General features: G+C 42.7%; 4 protein-coding genes across 7 annotated transcripts in view; 2 read left to right on the top strand and 2 right to left on the bottom strand.

The window, feature by feature from the left end:
* LOC111975687 (single-stranded DNA-binding protein 3) overlaps positions 1–12,804 on the top strand; it is a 28,154-nt gene extending 15,350 nt beyond the window's left edge. Inside the window, exons 6-17 of one of the 4 annotated variants that reach the window (XM_024004199.2) lie at positions 7,436–7,510; positions 8,075–8,137; positions 8,284–8,421; positions 8,711–8,775; positions 8,857–8,905; positions 9,326–9,361; positions 9,585–9,639; positions 9,797–9,861; positions 10,203–10,281; positions 10,727–10,755; positions 10,999–11,100; positions 11,545–12,804. In XM_024004199.2, coding sequence (XP_023859967.1) covers positions 7,436–7,510; positions 8,075–8,137; positions 8,284–8,421; positions 8,711–8,775; positions 8,857–8,905; positions 9,326–9,361; positions 9,585–9,639; positions 9,797–9,861; positions 10,203–10,281; positions 10,727–10,755; positions 10,999–11,100; positions 11,545–11,574 — 786 coding nt within the window. In that variant the 3' untranslated portion in view covers positions 11,575–12,804. Of the gene's footprint in view, positions 1–7,435; positions 7,511–8,074; positions 8,138–8,283; positions 8,422–8,710; positions 8,776–8,856; positions 8,906–9,325; positions 9,362–9,584; positions 9,640–9,796; positions 9,862–10,202; positions 10,282–10,726; positions 10,756–10,998; positions 11,101–11,541 lie in introns of all 4 variants that reach the window. The other 3 variants (XM_024004198.2, XM_024004201.1, XM_024004200.2) reach the window with 3 other exon arrangements.
* A 675-nt stretch (positions 12,805–13,479) lies between these two features.
* Positions 13,480–13,920, bottom strand: LOC139028986 (dynein light chain Tctex-type 5-B-like). Its single transcript, XM_070447709.1, has 2 exons — positions 13,903–13,920; positions 13,480–13,845 (listed from the first exon to the last, which is right to left on the bottom strand). The coding sequence occupies exons 1-2, from the start codon at positions 13,918–13,920 to the stop codon at positions 13,480–13,482; spliced, it is 384 nt and encodes a 127-aa protein (XP_070303810.1).
* Positions 13,921–17,985: 4,065 nt separating this feature from the next.
* Positions 17,986–20,558, bottom strand: dio1 (iodothyronine deiodinase 1). The gene is made up of 4 exons (XM_024004517.2): positions 20,096–20,558; positions 19,832–19,975; positions 19,339–19,538; positions 17,986–18,755 (listed from the first exon to the last, which is right to left on the bottom strand). The coding sequence occupies exons 1-4, from the start codon at positions 20,433–20,435 to the stop codon at positions 18,690–18,692; spliced, it is 750 nt and encodes a 249-aa protein (XP_023860285.1). The 5' UTR covers positions 20,436–20,558; the 3' UTR covers positions 17,986–18,689.
* A 3,798-nt stretch (positions 20,559–24,356) lies between these two features.
* LOC111975543 (zinc finger protein GLIS1-like) overlaps positions 24,357–25,875 on the top strand; it is a 130,071-nt gene continuing 128,552 nt past the window's right edge. The window contains 2 exon segments of the mRNA XM_024003876.2: positions 24,357–24,828; positions 25,011–25,327. Coding sequence (XP_023859644.1) covers positions 25,057–25,327 — 271 coding nt within the window. The 5' untranslated portion in view covers positions 24,357–24,828; positions 25,011–25,056.

The following is a 25,875-nucleotide window of genomic DNA, read 5'->3' as shown; positions in this document are numbered from 1 at the left end:
ACCCTACAAAGTGCCCTACTTTTGACCAAGCCCTATGGGCCCTGGTGAAAAATAGTGCACGTACTCTATATGGTGCCATTTGGGACGTGTACCGTGTAGTGCTGTTGTCTGACTACCCACTCCAGTGTACTGTAGTGAAACGTGGAGGCGCGGTTGGGCCTAGCCCTTACTGGAGACATTTTAAAAGGTGCTGCACCACCTGCCGTAGATCAATATCTCATGAGAATGAACGCTTGGCAGCTTCAACATTGCATGCAGTATTATTCTGTAGCACAAGTCAAAGCATCCACTTCTGTTTCTTRAAAGGCCCATTGCAGTAAAATGGGATTTTCCTGCGTCTTCTATATATTATTTCCACACTGAGGTTGAAGTAATATTGTGAACATTATGATAATAAGAAATGGCTGCATTGGACCTTAAGTATATACTTGCAGGTATGTTGTATGGGAATTTAGTCATAGATGTTTATTGAGAAGCYATTCTTTGTAGCGTGGTGTGGTGAGAGCCAAAGCACACACACCAGCATTTCCCCCATTTTCGCTCACCACTGCTAAAACATTGCCGCCACTCCCCAAAAATATATACTGTGCATTCTGAATTTTTCTACATTTTGTTACGTTACAACCTTATTCTAAAATGGATTAAATAAAAATGTCCTCAATCTACACACACAGTACTCCATGACAAAACAAAAACAGGTTTGTATATATTTAAAAAAAAAAGTAAACTGATACCTTATTTACATAGGTATTCTCAGACCCTTTGATATGAGACTTGAAATTGAGCTCCAGTCCATCCTGTTTCTGTTGATCATCTTTGATGTTTCTACAAGTTGATTGGAGTCCACCTGTGGTACATTTAAATTGATTGGACATGATTTGGAAAGGCACACCTTTCTAGAAGGTCCCACAGTGGATGTCAGAACAAAACCAAGCCATGAGGTCAAAGGAATTGTCTGTAGAACTCCGAGACACAGATCTGGGGAAGGGTACCAACACATTTCTGCAGCATTGAAGGTCCCCAAGAACACAGTGGCCTCCATTCTTAAATGGAAGAAGTTTGGAAACACAAACTCTTCCTAGAGCTGTCCTCCTGGTCAAATGCGCAATCAGGGAGAAGGGCCTTGGTCAGGGAGGTGACCAAGAACCTGATGGTCACTAACAAAGCGCTGAAGCTCCTCTGGAGATGGGAGAACRTTCCAGAAGGACAACCATCTCTGCAGCACTCCACCAATCAGGCCTTTATGGTAGACTGGCCAGACGGAAGCCACTCTTCAATAAAAGGCACATGACAGCCCCGCTTGGAGTTTGCCAAAAGGCACCTAAAGGACTCTGACCATGAGAAACGAGATTGAACTCTTTGGCCTGAATGCCAAGCGTCACATCTGGAAGAAACCTGGCACCATCCTTACGGTGAAGCATAGTGGTGGTAGCATCATGCTGTGGGGATGTTTTCCAGGGACTGGGAGACTAGTCAGGATCAAGGTGAAGATGAATGGCGCAAAGTACAGAGGCATCCTTGATGAAAACCTGCTCAGGACCTCAGACTGGGTCCAACGTTCACCTTCCAACTGGACAACAACCCTAAGCACACAGCAAAGAAAATGCAAAAGTGGTTTCYGGACAAGTCTCAATGTCCTTGAGTGGCSCAGCTGTAGCCCGGACCTGAACCCGAGAGAACTGAAAATAGCTGTGCAGCAATGCTCCCCATCCAACCTGACAGCTTGAGAGGATCTGCAGAGAACAATGGGAGAAATTCCCCAAATACAGGTGTGACAAGGTTGTAGCATCATACCCAAGAAGACACAAGGCTGTAATCACTGCCAAAGTGGCTTCAACAAAGTACTGAGTAAAGGGTCTGAATACTTATGTACAGTTAGTCGAAGTTTACATACTTCMMTTGGAGTCATTKACTCGTTTTTCAACCACTCTAGAAATTTCTTGTTAACAAACTATAGTTTTGGCAAGTCGGGTAGGACATCAACTATGTGCATGACAAGTAATTTTTTCAAACAATTGTTTACAGACTATTTCACGATCACAATTCCAATGGGTCAGAAGTTTACATATACTGTTGACTGTGCCTTTAAACAGCTTGGAAAATTCCAGAAAATGTCATGGTTTAGAAGCTTCTGATAGGCTAATTGACATCATTTGAGTCAATTGGAGGTGTACCTGTGGATGCATTTCAAGGCCTACCTTAAAACTCAGTGCCTCTTTGCATGACATCATGGGGAAATCAAAAGAAATCAGCCAAGACTTTAAAATATTGTAGACCAAGTCTGGTTCATCCTTGGGAGCAACTTCCAAAAGCTTGACGGTACCATGTTCATCTGTACAAACAATATTACGCAAGTATAAACACCATGGGACCACGCAGCCGCACCAAAGTACGTTCAAATCAATCCCAGAACAACAGCAAAGGACCTTGAAGATGCTGGAGGACATAGGTACAAAAGTATCTATATCCACAGTAAAACGAGTCCTATATCAACAACCTTTTTAAGGCCGTTCAGCAAGGAAGCCACTGCTCCAAAACTGCCATAAGCCAGACTATGGTTTGCAACTGCACATGGGGACAAAGATTYTCTCCATGTGACTAGTGCACTTCACAAAATAGATGAAAGGGAAAATTGTGGATATATTGAAGCAACATCTCAAGACATGTCAGGAAGTTAAAGCTTGGTTGCAAATGGGTCTACCAAATGTACAAGACCCCAAGCATACTTCCAAAGTTGTGGCAAAATGGCTTAAGGACAACAAAGTCAAGGTGATGGCCACTCCAATACAAAGCCCTGACCTCAATCCTATATAAAATGTGGGCAGAACTGGAAAAGCGTGCACGAGCAAGGAGGCCTACAAACCTGACTTACACCAGCTCTGTCAGGAGGAATGGGCCAACATTGCATGAAAGGCATTGCTACCAAATACTAATTAGTGCATGTAAACTTCTGACCCACTGGGAATGTGATGAAAAATAAAAGCTGAAATAAATCCCTCTTATTTTGACATTTCACATTCTTAAAATAAAGTGGTGATCCTAACTGACCTAAGACAGAGAATTTTTACTTGGATTAAATGTCAGGAATTGTGAAACTGAGTTTAAATGTATTTGGCTAAGGTGTATGTAAACTTCTGACCTCAACTGTAAATGTAATTTCTGTTTATATATATATATATATATATATATAGATATAGATAATGTAGCAATTAAAAAGGTTTTTGCTTTGTCAGTGTGGAGGGGGTGAAACAATTTAATACATTTTTAGAACAGGGCAGAGGCCCAACAGTCAATCAGATACTCAAAAGGTTGGCTGAGTACAGGAATAGGAAACAGTGGTACCGGCTTAGTTTGATTAGGTTTACCAGTTAATTGACAGTTAAGTTTTGATGACCTCAAACATCCCTATTTAACCTAGGCCAAAAATGTCTTAATATGCGATTGTAGGTTTTCCTCACCACCATATGCCCAGCAATGTCGTTGTGGGAAGTTGTCAACACCAACTCACGAAGCTTAACTGGTTTCAACAACCTGACTAATCGCCTCCCCCAGAAAACTACCATGAGACACCCACTTTTTCATCAGGACATCCTCTTGAAGAAAATAGCCATGGGCAACATCTCCCAACTGTTCCACAGGCACAATTTGGTCACAAGTCTTTTAATGTGGGGTCAGCCCTTTGCTCCTTGATTAGATCAGAGCGGGGTACTTAGATAACGGGATAACAGGGAAAGTAGTGACATTTCTTTGTGCCATTCTCGTTAGCCGGTACAGTGACCAGGTCGCCACGGCTCATAGAACGCATCACTGCACACGCAGAGAACACCTCTGGAGAAACTCTGCGCACTCTCATCAGGAATCCCTACAAATGACGGCTTAGCAGAAGCCACTAGATATGCAAATACGACAGGCCATACACGCTCACCAGCCAAGTTATTCCCAAGGATAACGTTGATCCCCCTCAATAGGCCACAAAGGATGCACCCCCACAACAACCTCACCGGTCCACAATCCAACATCAGTTTATGCAATGGAACTGACAGTGTTCAAACCTATTCCCCTAATTAGAACACTTCCCGACTCACTCAGCAGAGAAGGGTAACAGACTCCAACACAAAAGGACTGAGGCACCTGTGTCTCAGGATCTTCACTTGCACTAATTCCTTACTTCCTAACATAGACCCAAAACCATCCGTAATGAAAGGTAAATAGTCTGGGTCAATATGGACTTTCACATGCCCCTGCGCCTGAGACAATGTGTCAGGAGTGAACTGATGTGGGACAGGCGCTTCTAATGCCGTAGGCTTAGATTTAACGTAAGCGCAAGTACTGAATTTACCCTTAGCCCTGAGAACCGGACATTRGTTTTTCCAATGACRTGAATCTTGACAGTAGTGACACTCTTGACCAAAGTCAGCTTTACCACAGGAGTCAGGCTCAACCCTAGTTGAATGAAACTGCCCCTGAAGCAGAGTTTCTCGGTGAGAGAGGCCCAAAACTCTCCGAAAGCCCCCACTCACTCCGAATACGGGGCTCTGCAAAGACACTTGGGAGTCAACATGCTAGTCCGCCAAAACCGCAGCTTCAGAGACAGTCTTCACTTTAAGTTAATGTACGTGGCTATACGATCAGGGATTGTGTCCTTTTAAATTGCTCTAGCATAATCCGATCACACAGCCCTTGGAAAGTCATAACTGCAGAGGCGGAACACCAGCGATTAAACTGAYGACAGCAGTCGCGCAAACTCAACATGAGTCCGTTTATCCCTTTTTAAAGTTCTAATTCGTTAGTGGTAAGCCTCGAACCAATTCGTAAATCTTTAACAGCCATTTTAACCTTAACTTACACTGTCGGCTACACTAAGAGCTGAATATGCTTCCTGCGCTTTACCAGTCAACACACACTACAACATTAAAGTGCGGTCAGAATCAGGCCAACTCCTAGCGTCAGCAACACGCTCCAACAARGAAAAGAACGTCTCAGGGTCCTTCATTTAAATTTAGGCAACAACCGTAAGTTCCCAACSATGTCAAATGTGTCCGGGGCACGACCAAAAGAGGAGCGACCCCTAGGTAAATCTGGGTCACCTTCCCAGAGCAAACTCCCTRGAGAGCTTTATATTCCCTAACCAGCTCTAGTCGCAGCTTGATTTTAGCACGCTTCAAATGCCAATTKTTTTTCATACTTTACACGGTCATGCTCTAGCTGTYACAGAAGCAGTTATTTCTGCTGTTKAAAAAGAAGACACGGCCTAARGGATGGCGTGGCTATTGTAATGTTACCGGGAGATGGCGAGTCCTCAGCAGAGGCTGCCCCAGTGGTACCTTCAAGACTAACACTCCATCAGATTGGCCTTCAATATTAACCTAATAAAATTTGACATTTCTCACTAATTTCAACCTTCTCGTTCAGCAATCTTCAACAGCTGTTCTTTAGTACARAATTCTAACAGTTCTTCTGACGGAAAGCGAATGAACTCGTCTACGTAAGACACCATAGTCACKAGAAAATATCACTTGTCCCCTCTGCTGAGCACACCAGACTGGACCACAACCAGATAAATAACAATCACACTGTGCACCACAGAATAGAGATGATATTGGAGCGTCCCCAAAATCTACAATAACTCAACCCTAGTCTTCGTGCGGATTTGCGGTGGGTAATTACGCACTGTAGCCCGCTGGCAAGGAAATAAACCACCCAGTACGCTGGCAGATTCCCCCAAGCCACGGATGTGCCCCCGAGACGACAACTGCGCCGTCCAGACGCCACACAAAAATAAACAAAATAACCATGCCCAACGTATTCCAAAGTGAAACGCATCGCTAAGTCTAACGGGAAAAAGAAAGGCTATAGCTCCCGGAAGCAAGTTTCACTACCCTACCCAAATCTCCCACTGGGGTACACAGCCGATTGTACTCACCTCAGACCGATATCCCAACAGCGAGTAGAGCAAGAGTCTCCGGCCTCGGTCCTGGAAACTAACCGATATACTTTCTCCAACGTAGCACACAACCAACTATCCACCACAGTGGCAAGTTTACCAAACAAAGGCAAACACTGGGCCTACCAAACATTACAACTCAAAAGCTGTAACAAAAGTTAAAGCACCTAGAGTTCTCAACATTAACTCCACGTTTTCTCCCGAACACAATACCTTCAAGATCCCYGATGAGACTTGTCGCGAACCGGCTCGAAGTTCGTAACAAAGAGGGAGACAACGTGGAGATAAGGAATAACAAAATATATTTATTAACTYAAGTAAACTAAATACAATTAACAATGGTGTGTGTAATCAGTAGTGTGAGTGGTTGCACACATGTGATAATGAGAGATGCTGAAAAGTGCCCAAACGGCAACAAACCAACATCTATAAGTGTGTCTGCAGTAAAAAWYTTTACTCCTGAACTTATTTAGACTTGCCATAATAACAAAGGGGTTGAATAATTATTGACTCAAGACATTTCAACTTTTTCATTATTAATTGGTAAAAATTTGGACACAATTCCACTTTGACATTTGTGTGTAGGCCAGTCACCCAAAAAATCTAAATTGTATCCATTTTKAATTCAGTCTAACACAATGTGAAAAAGAGGTGTGAATAATTTCAAATTAATACTTTTACTAGCATGCTAGCTGTTCCTGTATACTTCCAGTCATTGCGCTAATGCTAGTTAGCTATTGCGCTAACGCTAATTAGAAACTTTCTTCAAACGGTATGCAGAGACATAAAAATGGTATCCATGAGTTCATCTGACTCTGGGTAAGTAGAAATGGGGCTTATGTTTGTAGCAAACAGAGCGAGCAGTGGCACGAATGAGAGCCACGAGCGCACAGCCACCGCTTTCTCCTCAGCTCCCTGTAGCGCAGTGGCGCGCATCAGTTATTCAGATGGTGTCAACATGTCCATGCATTTCGGAGTAGAATGTCTTTTTAAAGTCACCAGAAGTGACCTCAGTWGTTCTGTAAATCCCCGCTGCTGAAAAACGCCCTAGGGGAAACGCTGCAGGCAGACACACGGACACACACTCTTTATCAGTCATTCGAATATGCAAGTGGTGTTAATTAGACAACCCAGTCATTAGCTCCATAGTGACAGTGTTTGGGGCAGCTGCTGTAAAGCAGGGCTTAATTGATTCGGTGGTAATTGGCAGATAGGGTAAATTGCCAGTGATCACAAGCTGGCTGCTGTTCTGGCTAGCACACATCCTCTCTACCTCTCTCTACCCCCCCCCCTTTCTCTCTTGCACCGTCTCTTTTTTCACACTCTCTTACTGCGCCTGGAAGGAGAGAATGATCAACGGGATACACCCAACCCTCTTTCCTAAGCACAGCTTTTTGCATTTGCCCACCACCCTCTTGCARTCTCCTCCGCTCAGTAACCCGCCGTTCTCTGCTTCTTTCTCCCTCCCACTTTTTCTCTGTGACGCCACAGGGTCCACCTGGTCCCCAAGGCTCTCCTCATCCCCAGCCTCCTCCCCCTAACACTATGATGGGACCCCACAGCCAGGTACCGATGCTCTCTCAGGATGTCCCAAATGATATAGTACACTACATTTAACCAGGGCCCAGGTCAAACGTAGTGCACTATCTAGGAAATGGGGTGTAATTTGGGACACAACTGCTCTCTGTTGGCACTCCTGTTTCTTTATATGCTTTCATATTGGGAAGACTACGGTCATTTCACCCCACCCATGCCCACTTGATGTATGTCTGTACCCTCTGTCATTTGGCTTGATGCTTTTGGCGGCAGTGCATAATCACACTTGTTTTAAAATATGTTATCGGAAACTATACCATTAAGCCTCATTTATACCCTGTGCAATTAGCTACGCAAAATGGCCGTTCTGCGTACTCTCATAGCATATTTGTAACACGATACAGCTACGCAGGATCGCCATTTTGTGTAGCTAGTTCTTGTGTTGTGTATTTGCTTAGGGTATAAACTAGGCTATGTTCTATTAAAAGTGAAACGTATTACTCAGTCTGGAAAATCAGTGAGGGGGGAAAATACATGGCTGTTCAGTGTAATTGTTTTTGTGAAGGAAACGCTGATAAATGTATTGCGGTTTAGTCTTTCATGAACCTACGCGTCGCTGGAGGCCCGCGAGGTCCCCCTATCCGGATGGGCAACCAGGTAAACAAACTACTGTACCCATAATTCTCCACCAGTACTACCATCAGTTTAACAAAAGAGCCTTACTTCAGTATGAGTTGCTGTTTGATAACATGTCTTGTCGTCGTTTTTATTTGACGTGTGTTCACCCCTCTTCTTCCTTGTAGCCTCCTGGCGGTGGCCCTGGCCCCCATCCCATGCTCCAAAACATGGACCACACACGACCACAAGGCCATCCTAACTTGGGACCGATGCAGAGAATGAGTGGCCCTCGAGGCATGGGCCCTATGGGGCCAGGACCCCAGGTAGACCACACTACTGATATGCCCCAATTCTATTATTTTTGTCAGACTAGTACTGTTACACACACTCATCTATGAGCAGCTAGTATTTCTCAGCAGTTTGCTTGTAGTCTTTCAGACTAGCCCATTTTGTTTTTGAAACTGCCCGTGCAACATCACCCTTCCAGTTGGTCTCCTTGGAATCCAAGTTGTTGATTACGCTTCAGACACCCTCCCCACGAACCATGTCTTTCCAACCCCCCCCGCTCTCTGGTTTTGGTTATGGTAGTCTGACCCTTGGTTGTCATTGCAGAACTTTGGTGGTGGGATGCGGCCACCACACAACTCTATGGGCCCCGGGATGCCAGGAGTGAACATGTGAGCCCCCTCTCCTTCTTAATACATTATACATCACCAGTGTGTGTTGATATCTAACGGGTTTCTCTCGCTGTATTGCAGGGGCCCAGGTGCTGGACGGCCATGGCCCAATCCGAACAATGGCAACTCTGTGAGTCCAATTTCCACTTTAGACACACACACACACACACACACACACACACACACACCATGATGTTATCGGCTCAGATTGCACCGGTCTGTGTCTGTCCTCTCTCAGTAAGAGCTCTGGAGGCCCAATGCATTACCAAGTTACCCAGTTCTGGATGTAATTGTAGTATTATGTATCCCAGGCTTCGTCCTAAATTACGCCATATTCCCTTTCTGGCGTACTACTTTCGACCAGGGGCCTTTTTGACTCTGTTCAAAAGTAGTGCACTACGTGGAGAATAAGGACACTTGGGACACACCCCATAGATACTGACGATGATAGGATGATGCTAAAACGATGAATGGTGATGTTTTGAGAGGTGAGTACATAAATCCCATTCCCTGTTCCTGGGCGGTAATGTTTCTGTTGTGATTTATTCAGATGCCTTACTCATCACCTTCTCCTGGAGCGTATGGGGTAAGCACTCTCTCTGATGAGCTCTCACACACAAACGCACACACTGGCCATTACGCCAGTGTTTATATTTCACCCATTTGAAGCCACTATTGTAGTATTGTCTTTCAAGGTTCTTAATTGATTGTATTGGTGTAGGTAGAATCTGACCTGATACAGATGCATTGCCGGTATTGTGATTTCCTGTGTAATTGTAATAATTCTTTGTTCTCCAACCACTCTAAAGGGAGGTTCTGGTGGAGGGGGACCTCCTGGAACCCCCGTTATGCCCAGCCCTGCTGGTAGGTACACCAAGTCTTCAGGGAGGAACAGGAATGCATGTCAAAACCTTAGTCTTCAATGACTGTTTGCCATCTTTGTCTGTTCTCATTTACCTAACGTACACTAGTCTATTGATCATCATAATCTAGAGTGATTTGTGTATGAACCACTTTTCAGACTCTAACAACTCTGGGGACAATCTCTACACTATGATCAACACTGGACCTGGCAACCGATCAAATGTGAGTSTCCTTCTCGCCCCAGCCCTCTCCTCACATCTGTTGCAGTCACGTAGTTTCATGTTTCTTCATCGCCAGATGTTTCTTCCAGTCATATCTTTACGAGTTTTCTCGTCCTCCATAATGAAACTGTGCTGCATCCCAAGTGGCACCCTATTCTCTACATGGTGCCCTACTTTTGACCAGAGCCTTAGGGGGGCCCTGGTAAGAGGTAGTGCATTATGTAGGGAATATGGTGCCATTTGGGATGCACACTGTTTCTCCCTGGCCCAGTCTCGTTTGATAGTACCCATGTCAACAGGACAAGCACCACTAAGGCAGTGCTTATGTCTCCTATGCTGCAGTTCCCTATGGGCCCCGGCTCTGACGGACCCTTAGGCGCCATGGCGGGCATGGAGCCACACCACATGAATGGATCGCTAGGTAACACTCTACTCCGCCACTGTTACGACACAACAACACCGGAGCTGCAAGTCTCAATTTGGGATTTGGTTTAGGGAATAACAGTATTGACTAGTGTATGACTGGCTGGGAATAGTTGCAGACTCAGTCAATCTGAACATATGGTACGGTACCAAATGGCACCCTATTCCTTATGTAGTGCACTGCTGACCATGGCCCAAAGGGTTCTGGTGAAAAGGGGTGCACTATATAGTGAATAGGGTGTCCTATGGGACGTACACCGTGTAATAGACAAACCAGTGATGTGAAGCAAGGAGGCGGATTCTCAGCAGAGGTGCCAGGCTTTCGCTTAATCTGGCCAAATATGCAAGGAACGCTTCCACCGGGGGCACCTTTTGCATTACGAGTTCAAGTTAGAATGGAAGGTTTTAATTTTGGACTGTGAATTGTTTTCTCTCTTTCTTAGGCTCTGGCGACATGGACGGACTCAACAAGGTGAATATTATAACACGGCCATATCTAGATTCCTATCAAATCATTTTGACTTCCTTCATAAAACGTAAGCAATACATTTGTTTGCATCTACTACTTATTGTTTAGCCTGGTCCCAGATCTGTTTATGCTCTTGCCAACTCCATTGCTGTCAATGTCAAGAGTGGGCATGATGGCACAACAGACTGGCACTGAGGCTACTGCTAGTTGCCCAATTTACTTACTCTCTTTCCTGCCCTATCGTAGAACTCCCCAAACAATCTAAGTGGCATTAGCAACCCTCCTGGAACCCCGAGGGATGGCGACGAGTTGGGCGGAAACTTCCTGCACTCCTTTCAGAGTGAGAATGTAAGTTCCCTACCCCACCATGCATCTCTATGGACCGTTTTCATTAGGGCATGCAATAGAAAACGTTTAAAAAATGAGTTGTCCCCTACTTTTTTTCTGTCCAATTTTGTTCCTTTTAATGCCTAATGAACACGACCAAGTTGAGGCCACTGTTGCCAGTAATAAAGCTTTGAAGAAGCCTATGTACTGTAGGGCTTAGAGGGCAGTATTGACTCCAGTGGTGGTACCTTGACAGTCAGGCAAAGCCACAGTGACCGCATCATTGACTAGAGTGGCGGTGTAGTGTGGGGGCACTGGGCGGTTGCCAAGTAACAGTTTTGGCTAGAGTGAGGAAGTGCACTTCATATCTACGGTTGCGGTATGTGCTCTACTGTTTGTTTGTGTCAGGCCATTCTAATAGGCTTTCCTGATTTTTAACTCTTTCCCGTCTGTACCCCTCAGCAGTACTCCCCTACCATGACGATGAGTGTGTGACATCCCCCTCCATCTGCCATCACTGAGGATCTGAGCTCATAACAGGACATGGCCAAAACACATCAGCACAGAACTAGGGACAGGGTGCCATTTTGGATCCACACAATTCCAGAATGCTGATATACACATTTTCAAAATGGCTGGTGACTTCTGCTCCTCCTCGTTCCAAATGAAGGACAGTTCTTCTATAGTCACCACCCCAAGTGTGACGAAACCAGCGACGGAAACTACTGCATACGTGCTTTAATTATTGCTTTGTAGTGCGAGATGTGCAGAACACGTGTCAGTTTTTGCCACCGAAAACACTGACGTGTGCATTGTGAACTAGGAGAAATGTATCTTTTTGTTTTCATATTTCAGGTCCCGCGTTCAGCCACAGGTAGTATGTCACAAAACTAGTCTGAAAACATGGAGTCTGAATCTGCCTGTTACTCTGACCACTCCATTGAATGACTGTCCCGATGTACTAGCTTGCACTATTTAGCCACATTTTCAAAGGGAAGTGGCGTGATCGAATTGGGCCTCAGTAAGAATAGGGCCTGTAACAGTTTCGAAGTGCTCAGTGAGGTTTTTAAAATGTCGGATCGGATGCGACGCGTCGYTAGGGAATGTGTTTTTGTGGGTTCTGTTTTTGTCGAGGAGAGCGATCTTATTCTGCACTGGTTTTATGTTGCTTTTTATTTAAACAGTCGGACTGCTGTTCTTGTTCTGTCAAGGGGAAAGCTAACTTGGGCTAAACCATGGGTGTGGATGCAATGGGGGGGGGGGTGCATGACTAAGATCTTTGTACATCATACTACCTAGTGCTGCTCCAGTCCACATGTGGTGTGTTTAACCTCTTCCCTGCCTGTGCTTAACACTCTGTGCCCTTTTTTTCTCGCCATTGTTGTAGCAGTCAGTGTTTTCCTACTGTTCCATCACGGTGATGATGAAAGTTAAACCCATTGTAACCTGAGATGCAGATTGGCAGTTTATTTTTTTCTTAAGGTATTTTTTATTTTATTTTTTATTTTGATACAAATTTGACTACGTATATTGGCCCAGTTATTTCAAGATTAGTTAAAGCTTTGTAAACCAATTCTAGTATCATAAACTTAGCGGCAGTCTTGTAAATGTGAACTTTTATTTCATTTTCTGTGAATATTAAGCATTATACACCTGTTGCTGGTATATATTATTTTTTTTCAAATTTGGGGAAAGTGCTGTTAATATAATTTTACAATAACTTAACTTCTTGTCCATTTTCTTTTTTCCTGTTTGCCACTTTTCAAAGCAAGTAGGGTGATTTGGATACTATTTAATTACCTTGACACTCTCTCACTCACATGTTTTACTATCCTTGTCTGAACACATTAATTTCAATTCTAAATCCTATTTTCCCTTACACTAACCTTGACCCGTAACCTAAAATAACTGTTTTATTATCTGTGTGGGGATTTCTGGTACCCACGAGGATAGTAATACAAGCAGCCACACACAAAACGCCCTGACTCACTCCAAATGTCTGACAATAGATATCAGGGAAGTGTCCAAGAGAAGAACTAGTAACAAATATTTAAACCTAACAACTTGTATACATAAATAAATACATTTGTTTTATTCAAGTACACTCCAAATATGATTATTGCTGTTTTTATAAAGAACAGCAGATGAGTCTTTCATACAAATTGGACAGACAGGAAGTGACTAGTGCTGGTGACCTCTAGTTCAAGAGTCTGCATCCCAAATGGCACCCTTTAACCTATTTAATGCACTACTTTCAACTAGGGACCATAGTGCACTATTTTTTGACCAGAGCTCTATATAGGGAATAGGGTGCCATTTGGGATGCATACCCTGTCACAGCTCTTAAAAAAAAAATTGGACCACTTTCATATCGGATTAGTGCCTTTGTCAACTTCTACCTTACTCGAAGTACACAGCAAACACATTTGCAGTACAGAATATCTCTTGGCTCCGGTAGGTGTGGGCAACACAGGTGTCTGTATGGGGATCCCAGAGACTACGACTAGCCAGTACCAGCCCTCCATATCCTTGCTGCCCCTCTGGACCCAGCTGGCCTAGCGCCACAGTACACACCAGCCGGTAGCGGTCAGGACACACAGTCCTCACCAGAGCCTTCACCTCCTCACTCAGCGCCTTGACCAGACCACCACAGGAGGGGGCGCTATAACCCACCGCCTCCAGCCGAGATGACAGGAAGTCCTGCAGCATCTGATGYACCAGGCCGCAGGGGAACTTCTTGGCAGGCTGGGCTGAACCCGCTGGCACCTGAAGAGCAGAGGTGAATCCCAATTATATTTCCTTGATTTCTCAAGTCCTCCTCACTTTCTTCTCCAAATGCATTGGAGGACAAGATCTGTGGTTCCTCCCCTCTGCCGTTCTCCTCCAATGCACTTTGGGAAGGTGAGGAGAGAAGACACGAGGAATCAAGGACCTAAAATTGAGATTCAATCCGAAGAGACAGCCAGGGATGTGTCTTAAGTCTAAAATTCCTTTGTCTTATTTATTTATATTGTCTTATTTATCTCATTTATAGGCACTGCTCTGAAAACAGAGGAAAGGTAAATGCAACATGGCGGTTGGCCACCAGGAATTTGCTTTTGTCTGTCCGGTTTCTTCTATATCAGTGCAGATGAAGGAAATGAGATGAAACGAAGCCACTTTAGACTGAGAGATGCCCAGGCCAGGGAGAGGGGTAACTGTTGGCTAAGTGGCTGGACTACTGGTGAAAGATCAGGGCTGTTCTGTTCAACTTTAGMGTGTAGCTATATGAATGTGTTGATCTGACCTGCTCATTGACTATAACAATAGGTTTCCTTGCCGGGATGTTCCTCACTGCAATCTTCAGTGCAATGCGTTCCTGAGTACACACAATTAAAAACTTAACAGAGATCCAGTATGACAACAGGGTCATATTCATTAGTGAACACCGTAGCAAAATACGGAAAACAAAAACAAGCGTTTCTTACAGGACAAGTTCAGGTCGTCCCATACCGTTGCTTCCATTTTGTTCCCAGTGAATACGACCAATGTCTACTTATGTTCTATATCCATKATTTATTCATCCGAATTAATACAACGTGAAAGCTAAAAAGAGATACTTAACAGGCAGACTGTAGTGATTCAATTAGGTATTCAATAAGAAACACTGGGTCGTGTTCAGTAGGGCACACCATTGCAAAACAGTTTGCATCAACATGCGTTTATATTCATAGTGAACTTCCCAGTTTCACTCTGTTCTTAAATGTTTTCTTCCTACTGAACATGTCCCATTGGTTTGAATGGGTCCTCTGGCTCCTTGAGGGGCTTTACCTTGACTACATCCCAAAGTACAACCTATTCCCTATGTAGTGRGCTACTTCTGACCAGAGCCCTTGTCAAAAGTAGTGCACTATGTAGGGAATACTGTGCCCCCACCTTAAGTGCCTTGGAGAACTTCTGGGTGGCGACGAGCCCTTTCAGGCTGAAGAGGGCCTGGGGTTTAGTGTGGGCATGAGCCTGGCTGGGAGCTGGCCTAGACGACAGCCTACGGAGCAATGAAGGGGCTCCCCCTGACACCTGTGATTTAACATATAGACACAAAAGATCAGTGGACACCCCATTTGGTGGTAACCATTTGAATAATAAACATCTAGTAGATACTGAGAAGACATTCATCATTGTGTACTTTCTGTTTCAAGGCTGGACACAAACATTCCAAATTGACCAGGCAACACTCATGTACTGTTAAAAAATATAAAAAAATGTTMTCCCCCGTTACAATAGTTATAGGTTTATATGGTCCCTTGTTGTACCTCTACTGCTTTGCTGCTCTTCTCCTGGCTCTCTCTCACTGAGGCAGTGGCTGGAACCTCGCTGCCTCTGGCGTGCTTGGCTGCCATTTCTAAACAGTAGTGGTAAGTACAAGTGATGATGTCCACACCACATTATATATTTTTTGCCCATAAACCACACATTTGAAAATAATTTCAATTTTAAACAACTGTAAACTGTTAAATATGTAGCTGATATTGATGCTAAGCAAATAATCAATATCTACTATACAAAATGTCTTGTTTTACAATGCAACATAGCTCTGATCCGATAGAGCTCGGTGACCCACTACAGATGAATAGATGGTTCTGCTGAGGTTTTTCTCTTACCTGCCCAGGTTGGCTCTGCTGTAATGGGGAATGGACAGGAGCAATCGTTACACTCGTACCTGTTCCCTCCCCCTTATGTGCTTTCTGTGGGTTGCCTTTGCCACTCAGCCCCCCTCACCTTGCATTGCAGCACTGCTAAGCTCCTGAGCTCTGATCCGATAGAGCTCGGTGACCCACTACAGATGAATAGATGGTTCTGCTGAGGTCTTTCTCTTACCTGCCCAGGTTGGCTCTGCTGTAATGGGGAATGGACAGGAGCAATCGTTACACTCGTACCTGTTCCCTCCCCCTTATGTGCTTTCTGTGGGTTGCCTTTGCCACTCAGCCCCCCTCACCTTGCATTGCAGCACTGCCAAGCTCCTGTCACTGTACAAAATATTTACAGCAAACCAATATAAGGCCAGGTTGGCTCTGCTGTAATGGGGAATGGACAGGAGCAATCGTTACACTCGTACCTGTTCCCTCCCCCTTATGTGCTTTCTGTGGGTTGCCTTTGCCACTCAGCCCCCCTCACCTTGCATTGCAGCACTGCCAAGCTCCTGTCACTGTACAAAATATTTACAGCAAACCAATATAAGGCTCTGCATTTATTCTGCACACTGGGCAAGCCCATCACTCTACTATGCTCAGGGCTGTATTCCAATCCGAAAGCTCATCCACTTGTCCCAGCTATTGCCCACTTCTCTCCTCTCTGATTCTGCAACCACRGGATAGCTGTGGGGATTAGGAAATAACTTCATATAGCTCCTATAGAGTTTCATATAGCTCTCACCTATTTAGTTATTTCAGATTTGCTAAGGGGGAAACAGTGTGGAAGSATACAACATTTTTGGATTCAAATGCAGCCAGTCTTATAGGGGAGAGGTCTGACAGACATCTAGCATGTTGGCTCCTGCCTCACAATAGGAACTAGGCCTAAACTGCTCCAGTGAATCCAGTCGTTTTTCCTCACTCTACGCGTCCCAAATGGCGCGCTAGTCCTGTTGCAATGCACTACTTTTGACCAGGACCCATAGGGAGCTGGTCAAAAGCAGTGCACTATAAAGGAAATAGGATGTGATTTGGGACACATCCACTGCAACAGGATGTGGCCTGGCTGGGGACGAGCCAACCAACCTCTCCCTCGCTGGCTTAGGTCCTCCTCACAAGATTGTTTGGAAAGTTGTAGCAACACTAAACAGTTTGTTCACTGTATCCTAGTAATTCACATATAACCTTGAGTTATGATGCCTCAGGTTTCTCTTTGATTTTCCCACTGTGCTTTTTTATTTGTGTGTTTATGTCTTACGAGCTGAGGCTGTCATGGGAATAGTATACACTGCATGGAGCCAGATTATTGATTTATCTTGTAAAAATGGGTGGATGTCTGGGCCAAAGTTCCTTCTGTCTTTGTTCTGTTTGTGGCCTTGGTCCCGTTCCAGGCCGACATTGTATTGCATTAACCAATGGTGGCATGCCACGTAATCGACACTGCAGTCGGCTATCAGATTCCTATATCATATGATGTGGTTAGCTGATATGTTAAACACCTATCCAGGCGTTTTTAGATCTGGCAGGCGTCTGCAATATTTATTTTTACTGCTTGGGTGGTGACCTGTTCAATAACAAGTTGAGGCGTGGCTTGTGTCCCAAAATGGTAGTCAATTCCCATATAGTGCACTATATAGGGAATAGGGTGCCATTGGGACAGGTCCAAGGTGAGGCAGTCATGTGATGTGCAMATGGACTGATGAGAACAATTTCTTTATGTCTCGTCTTCTGTTACATACACTGAATTGACAGAACATTAAGAACACCTGCTCTTTCCATGACATACTGACCAGGTGAAAGCTGTGATCCCTTATTGYTGTTGCTGTTTAAAACAAAGATTTAAGTGCCTTAGAACGGGATATGGTAGTAGGTGCCAGGCACACCGGTGTGTGTCAAGAACTGCAATGCTGCTGGTTTTTTCACGCTCAACAGTTTTGTGTGCATCAATGGTTCACCACCCAAAGGTCATCCAGCCCACTTGACACAACTGTGGGAAGCATTGGAGTCAACATGMGCCAGCAGCCGAGGACTGACACCTTGTATAGTCCATGCCCTGACAAATAGAGGCTGTTCTGAGGGCAACTCATTTTAGGAAGGTGTTCCTAATGTTTGGTATACTCAGTGTATGAAGTCAATAATCTTGTGAGAATTCGGAACAATTAATCATATAATGAAAACATGTAACAATTTATTTTATTTTTTATTTCATTTATAAACAATGATCCCAAGGGCAACGTCAGTTCATGAAGAGTTTTTAATAAGCAGGTATATCCTCATCACCACATGCTCTAAATGCTCCTAAATGATTTAGCAAAAAACTGCTTTCAGTTCATCAAATTACAGTGACCAGAGGTTTGCACTGTAACCATCATGGAAAAAGCAGTTGTATCCCAAAGTAACTTACGAACATTCATAGACAATGTATCAAGAGAATGGTTACAGATATGCCAGTGCAATTACCATATGGCTATTACACATCAAATAGACCTACCTACATTTGAGAAATTCTTAATGTTATGTCAAATACAAGATCCAGTACGACATATATATTGATAATCTAGCAGCCAAAGGGCTTGTTTCACATTCAGCCATTGGAAAGGTATGATATTGTGATATTGCAGTTATGTTAATACAATAAAATAACTCTGACCTGAACCTGGAATAAAAAAAAGTCGGAATTAACATCCACCTTTACTTCCTATGATAAATTCCTTGTTTTATCAACCCACCCATTCTGATTGAATGGTCTCTCTCCATGTTTCTCTTCATCGGGTTACAAAGGCCGTAGGCTTGATCTGTGTCTGTCAGTCTCCAAACTCAAAGGTGAATAATTGGGATCCCAGAGAGCAGAATTACACACAATAATATGGGCATGGGATAAGATAATAAAAAATAACAGAAAAACAGAGTTTTAAAGTGACAGATGTGATTCACCTCTTCCTACTTCATTTTCTCCAGGAAGGAGCGCACCTCCTCAGGGCTGTAGCCTCTTGGTCCAATCTTTCCCTGGTAACAGACAGAAGACTGGTGATTAGACAGGAGCAACAAGTGGATTTATTGGTGAACTGRGAGTGACAGACTCCTCTCTTTGAGGCTCACAAAAGAAAGTGAGAGATTCAGGTGCCTAACAGGTCTTATAGGCCTATACCTTTGTATGATATGGTTGTACCTATATTTGTTATTTATTCTTTATATATTTTTAATCCCAGGCCCTGTCCCCGCAGAAGGTCTTTTGCCTTTTGGTAGGCCGTCATTGTAAATAAGAATTTGTTGTTAACTGACTTGCCTAGTTAAATAAAAATACAATAAAATACCTGTGTAACAGAAGTTCAACAGCCTTCACTGTGTTCCAAATATCCTTTCCCATAATTCTGAAAAACTACTGAGTCAGGATGTGTCCATGTGAGCCAGAAAGCAAAGAATGCTTTGGTAGGATTCCAAAAACTCAAGACAAGAAGTGCACCTTGATTTCTCGTTGACCTTTGCACACCATCAGTTTTGTTATGCAGAAAAAATGACATTTGATCTATGTGTTGTCTTTTTACTACTTCCTTTTTTCTTAACTCTTAATTTTCTTAACTGTCCTTACCTTATAAACAACCTTTCCTGCCTGCAGCACATACAGCCTCTCTGGAATAGCACCATATTTACTAGCTGTGGTGTCTTTCATTTCATCCACTACGATGGGGCACAGGGGGTCCTCTTTGACCAGGAACTGTGCTGCAGCCAGACGCTCCTCCTGGTTTCGGTGTTTAGTAATGTTAAAGTTGTTGGCAAAGACCCAACCATCTGAAGCAGAGACAAAATCCCAGTGAGGATTGTAGTGGCTTGATATGTGTAGCCTAGGCTATATAGCTTATAAAGTTTAATACAACCGATTTATAAAAAGCCACAATCAGTTATAATTCTTAAATTAGCATTATAATAATTTCTCCAGGTTTAGGATAGATTACAAAGCCATCATCACATAMGTCTATATGGTCTTGTACTATTAATTTGACCAATAGCATCGTTCCCAGGCTAATTGAGCAAAGGCGGAAGTGTCCGGATATTTGACCAATGACCACCTCCACATCATTCACCWGTTGAATGCGCCTCGGCAATGTAGACCACCAGGAAGTCTGCCACATCGCTGAAGTCCTTGACGAGTTGCTTGAACTCGCAAAGTTTATACATGAACGGGGGTCAGGTACAACTTCCAAAACTCAACACCAGTGGTCTGTTGTCTGACAGACAAAAAACAGAGAGAACATTATAGTAGCCTAGTATTTAGAAAGGAAATTGATAAAATAACTGGCATGATACTACTGACTATACTTACTGCACACGAGCAATCGTCTACTCACCTTTCAAATAGTTGTAGATACTGGTAATCTTGCCGTCCAATGTAATCACTGGTGAGTCAGGAGCATTGTTGCCCACAAAAGCTTCTTGGCCGACATTAGTCCACATGTGCCCTAGGATGGTCTTGACAAAATTCCATGACATAAAAGTCGGTCCCCAATCTTCATACTTGAACTTCGGATTCTGGGTCATWGTTACCTTTTCGCCCATTTTTAAGATAAGTTTCTTGGTCAAGCTTCGTGAAATCAAATTCAGAAGCGTGAGAAAGACAAATTGCATGAACGCAAAGCAAAATAAACATGGCATTGACAGATAAATGAACAATTTCCATATTAATATCATCTTTTTCTTTGGTGCTCAGCGAAACAATAGCCTATGCGTGATTTCTAGCCTATTTTATGGCAGAGTGGAACGTTGTGCAAACAAACACTTCCTCGTCGACCGTCTTTGTGGGCTTTTGTCTAAATGTTACTTTTACCCCTGACATGTATGCGATTTGACAGAGTAAAGTAGAATTTTGTAATACATTTTGGCCCAATTTTTTTTACACCATACTACTTTAGCCCATCCAGGTATTTGAGATCCGTTTTGGATAATTTTGACGATTGAATTTACCGTAAACTACACCTTGTGAGCGCACTTAACAATTATATCTCTAGGACTAGGAATAAGAAGTGCGTATGTGTGTTGACCAGACACTGAATCATCCACTAGATGTCACTACTCAGCCGTACATCACTGATATTCATGTCTCCTATTGTCGTCAACCAGTAGCATTTTGGGTCGTTCCATTTGATATCAATAACTTTCCATACTATTTGCCCATGGTAGAAGTTGTCTGAAAGTGATACCGATACCCCACCCTACCACGAGGCATCCATGTCTTTATCACTGGAAAAAATAAACGGTTGAGTTTTATATCATTCAAAAGCTTACAAACAAGGCTGTCAAATTGTCTAAAAACATGTAAACTCGTGTTTTTTTCCCATCTATATGTTATAGCTTAGACCCTTTTTACATAATCTGAGGTGTTTGTGTTGTGCTCACAATCGGTTGAGACATAGCATACTCTTGAATACAGGGCGGGCATCATTTTAATCATAGAAATATAATMAATAGAATGGACATGTTCCTTCAGATCACTGCAATTTAACTGGTACATTATTGAAATTGAAGTTTAACAAAAATAAGACAGCTCTCCGCTAAATAAACTTAAATTAACATATTTCTATTGCCTTACAAACGTTTTGGGTATGACGCCTTCTTCAGAATGCATAGGAGGCAATGTTACAACAACAATACAGGCTACACACAAGGGGGCATAATTATAGATTCACAAAGTCAATATTGGCCCAATCAAGAGATCCCAGCAGAGGGAGCTTTGGGGAAAACATGAAAAAACACTGAGTATACCAAACATTAGGAACACCTTTCTAATATTGAGTTGCTCCCCCCKACCCCACCCCACCCTTTTTTGCCCTCAGAACAGCCTCAATTCGTTGGGGCATGGACTCTACAAGGTGTCGGTCAACAGGGATGCTGGCTCATGTTGACTCCAATGCTTCCCACATCCCACAATTGTGTCAAGTTGACTGGATGACCTTTGGGTGGTGGACCATTCTTGATACACACGGAAAACTGTTGAGCGTGAAAAACCCAGCAGCATTGCAGTTCTTGACACAAACCGGTGCGCCTGGCACCTACTACCATACCCTGTTCAAAGGCACTTAAATCGTTTGTCTTGCCCATTCACCCTCTGAATGGCACACATAAAAAATCAATGTCTCAAGGCTTAAAAATCCTTCTTTAACCTGTCTCCTCCCCTTCATCTACACTGATTGAAGTGGATCAACAAGTGACATCAATAAGAGATCATAGCTTTAACCTGGATTCACCTGGTCAGTCTATGTCATGGAAATAGCAGGTGTTCTTAATGTTTTGTATACTCAGTGTATACACAAAACACACAATAAAGATACATTATGATATCAGCCTAAATGTTGGGAGCGTATACTCAGCCTACATATTTATAGCCTTCTACAAAAAAAAGAAGAAAAGGAACATTATTTTTTGAGACCTGCTGGGGCAAGGGTGCCCAAGCGATCTATCCAATGTGTCGCTCTTTGGAGAAGTAATTTATCCCTATCTCCTATACCCTACGTGACGCCTTCACTAATCAATGCCCAAATAATGTAAGGCACACAGTTCGTGATTATTGCAATTGAAATGCTGGCAACAGGTGATTTTTCATTGTGGTTACGAATGGAGGCATCATGCATACAAACCCTTGTCTTAAGTTCACGTTTGGTCTTACCCACATAATGAAAGTTACAACAACACTTAAGGAGATGTACAACATATTTGTGTTACAAGTTATTCCACCTCCAACCTGTGATCATAGCATTACAGTGAACACAGTTGTGACAAGGGAAATTGCCATCAGGAATGCGAGAAATGAAACTTTAAATTACTACCACAAAAGATGGCCACCGGTCAACCCACCTGAATGTCCATATAAATAGGAAGTTCTATTCTATTATCTATATTTCTATGATTCCAATAGGTTTCCCATTGAAGACCGACAGTATAATTTAAAACAACTGATATTCCCATTCAAGTCCACATTCTCTGATGTATGGACCTGCAACCATCTTTGTGCTACCATTTGAAAGTTGAAAATGTTATTTTATTCCATTTTAGTACATTTATCAGCCAAAACCTTGGCACGCATGGTGCACCCACCCCGTATTCAAGAGCATGCTGTGTCTCAACCAATGGCGGGCACAACACAGACATCTCAGATGATGTAAAATAGGGTCTAAGCTACAACATATGCTAAAATGAATAATAAAAACAGAGTTCAGACATTTTTAGATACATTTTTATAAAATAGTTTGACAACCCTGTTTGTAAGCTTTTAAATTATGTCAAACTCCAATGTTTATCCTATCCAGAGATGAAGACACACACATATTACATCTGCACCCGTGCTTCTACATCTGAATTGCTTGCTGTTTGGGGTTTTAGGCTGTTTTTTTGTATAGCACTTTGTGACATCTGCTGATGTAAAAAGGGCTTTATAAATACATTTGATTGATTGAAAAATTCATTTGATTAATATTATMTCTCATGGTAGGGTGGAGTATGCAAAATGAGTCAACTTTGAGCACCTCATTCTCCTGAATGTTTTGGCATTCAGGTCCCCTAAGTTACTTTCTGACCACTTCTACCATGGGCAAATATATATAGAAAGTTTTATTGAAATCAAAAGGGGTGCGGTCAAAAAGTGATTGAAATCAAATGGAATGACCCTATATCTAATATCGTTGACGTGTTGTAAACCACAAGGCCTACCACTATTTCTAAATAATTATCTAAATTACGAAAATGCTCGAATGGCTATTCACATCCTATATTTTATTTAAGAGAAATATATAATAATATAATACAATTATAATAATATATTTCACATTATTATTATTATTATTTTCTTTTAAATGTCAATCCTAGACCCTCAACCTCACAGCATGTGCTATCATGCTTATACAATTCATAGGCATAGGCCTATATTGTTAAATTGATTTATTTTACTAATCAAATGCATAATTTGTTTAGGTGATTCATGTTAATATGGATGGACGTCTATAGGCCTATAATTTTCTCGAACAGGCTTAGTTCACATAGGCCTTATAATTCCAGTCTATTTTTGCGACACATGATAATTCTTACTTTTAAACTGACCTAATAAGAGCCAGATGCATAGGTGCATGCCTTAACAACATACGATATACACTGTAATTTATGAAAAATAAGCATATAGGCTTTTCAATTCCCTGACCTACACAAACAATTTAACGGAAATAAAAATACAACTATAACAACTGTAAGGTTAGGCTTACAAGCTCAAATAAAATACATTGAATACTTCAATAATGTGCTTCATTTGGAAATAAATCGAACATCTATGTTGTCACAAATTAGATTATTTATTATATTGTCTCTGTGTGTGTGTGTGTGTGTGTGTGTGTGTGTGTGTGTGTGTGTGTGCGCGTGTGCGCGCGCGCGTGTTGGTGCGTGTGCACTGTCTTTTAATTAATCATTATGAAATCATCGACACTTGTTCTATTTCCTTTTTATAGTTTCTTAATAAAAATAATTAAACAAATCACAATGTGAACCAGAGCTACCATACATTTCAATGAAATCCCCCCCCAACATGTTCCCTTATTTGTCTTTGTCTTATAAAATAAATGTTCCCTTATTCCTAATCGATTTCTAACTGAAGTTTGCAGTACTCTACAAGTGCCTGTAGTCCTAAGTAACCTAAAGCCATATGGTTGTAGTGATATTTGCTCATAATTTACTTGGCACCTGTCCATGATCTGCTGTTTCGTCAATAGCACATCAATTTCTCTCCCGTAAAACGACTCTCCTCGATCAATATCTTCATAACCTCCCATTGGCCAACTGACAGTGCCTTCATTGGTGCAGAAACGCAATGACTCGAATACTGCCGACTCAGTGGATGCATCAGATGTCAGTCAAAGGGAAGACGCATGTTTTGGATGCTGAGAATTGATACTTTAGAAAAGTGTTACAAGTTTATGGAAGCAGAAAGGATGCTGTTGGTTAAGACGTGCTTTTCTTCGCATTTGGCCGACGATGTTGATGTTGACCGAGTCCGACCATAGGCTATACATATTCTCCCCTTTTGTCGGTTCATTAGTCGGTTAAGGTAGGTGTCGTCAAGAGAATGAAGATCATTCACTTCTTGTCAGTGTATATTCTTGCATTTATCATCCCCAAAGATTCCATGTTATTTTCCAATTCGGAAAACAATGCCAAACGTTTAGGAGATGGTTTGATGTGTCTTCAAATCTTTTAAAGGAGATATGTGCTTTTCTGTCCCGAACACAGGTAAATGTGAACACAGAAAATACACACTGGGAACAACGAAATTCCGATGCAGAAATCCTCAGCACTCTTCGGAATGGTCAGTCACTGCCAAACCCCATCGTTTTCAGACTTCACGGGACTGACTCTCTCCATGTACAGCAGTAAATCGGACATCTGCGCCAGACGCATCGGGAACGACGGTTTTGGAGCCCAGAGTCATATGCAATGTCCGAGTCCAAAGCGGCATGCCGCGCCAGAAGAGCGCTATGGACCTCAAGATAAAGGCCTTCTGACAGCCAAATCTCCCCGCGCATGCTTCTCTCTCTCCCCCGAACAAGGTAAAGCTAAACCTTTGATTCAACGCGCTCATCTGTATCGCATAATGTATTTTATCAGTAAAATCTAACGTTAGTTGTTTAAAGCAACAGTTTTGTTGGGCGGTGAAACATGCTGTCTAAATTGTATCATGCCAATATTGGGGAAATATTAACACAATCACTAACATTTATAGCTTCTAATTTGCACTTTTTATGCTAAACAGGGATTCTATTTTATAAGTGTATCAAATAATATCCTATTGTTTGTCAATTCCTTCCGGCCCTTTTGTCATTCCTTCCAGCCCTTATTGTCATTCCTTCCGGCCTTATTGTCATTCCTTCCAGCCTTATTGTCATCCTTCCAGCCCTTATTGTCATTCCTTCCAGCCCTTATTGTCATTCCTTCAGCCCTTATTGTCATTCCTTCAGCCCTTATTGTCATCCTTCCAGCCCTTATTGTCATTCCTTCCAGCCTTATTGTCATTCCTTCCAGCCTTATTGTCATTCCTTCCAGCCCTTATTGTCATTCCTTCCAGCCCTTATTGTCATTCTTCCAGCCCTATTGTCAT

This window comes from Salvelinus sp. IW2-2015, linkage group LG16, assembly GCF_002910315.2.
Source record: "Salvelinus sp. IW2-2015 linkage group LG16, ASM291031v2, whole genome shotgun sequence".
Classification (NCBI taxonomy): Eukaryota; Metazoa; Chordata; class Actinopteri; order Salmoniformes; family Salmonidae; genus Salvelinus; species Salvelinus sp. IW2-2015.
The sequence above is the reverse complement of the archived record's forward strand: the minus strand, read 5'-3'. Positions and strand labels throughout refer to the sequence as shown.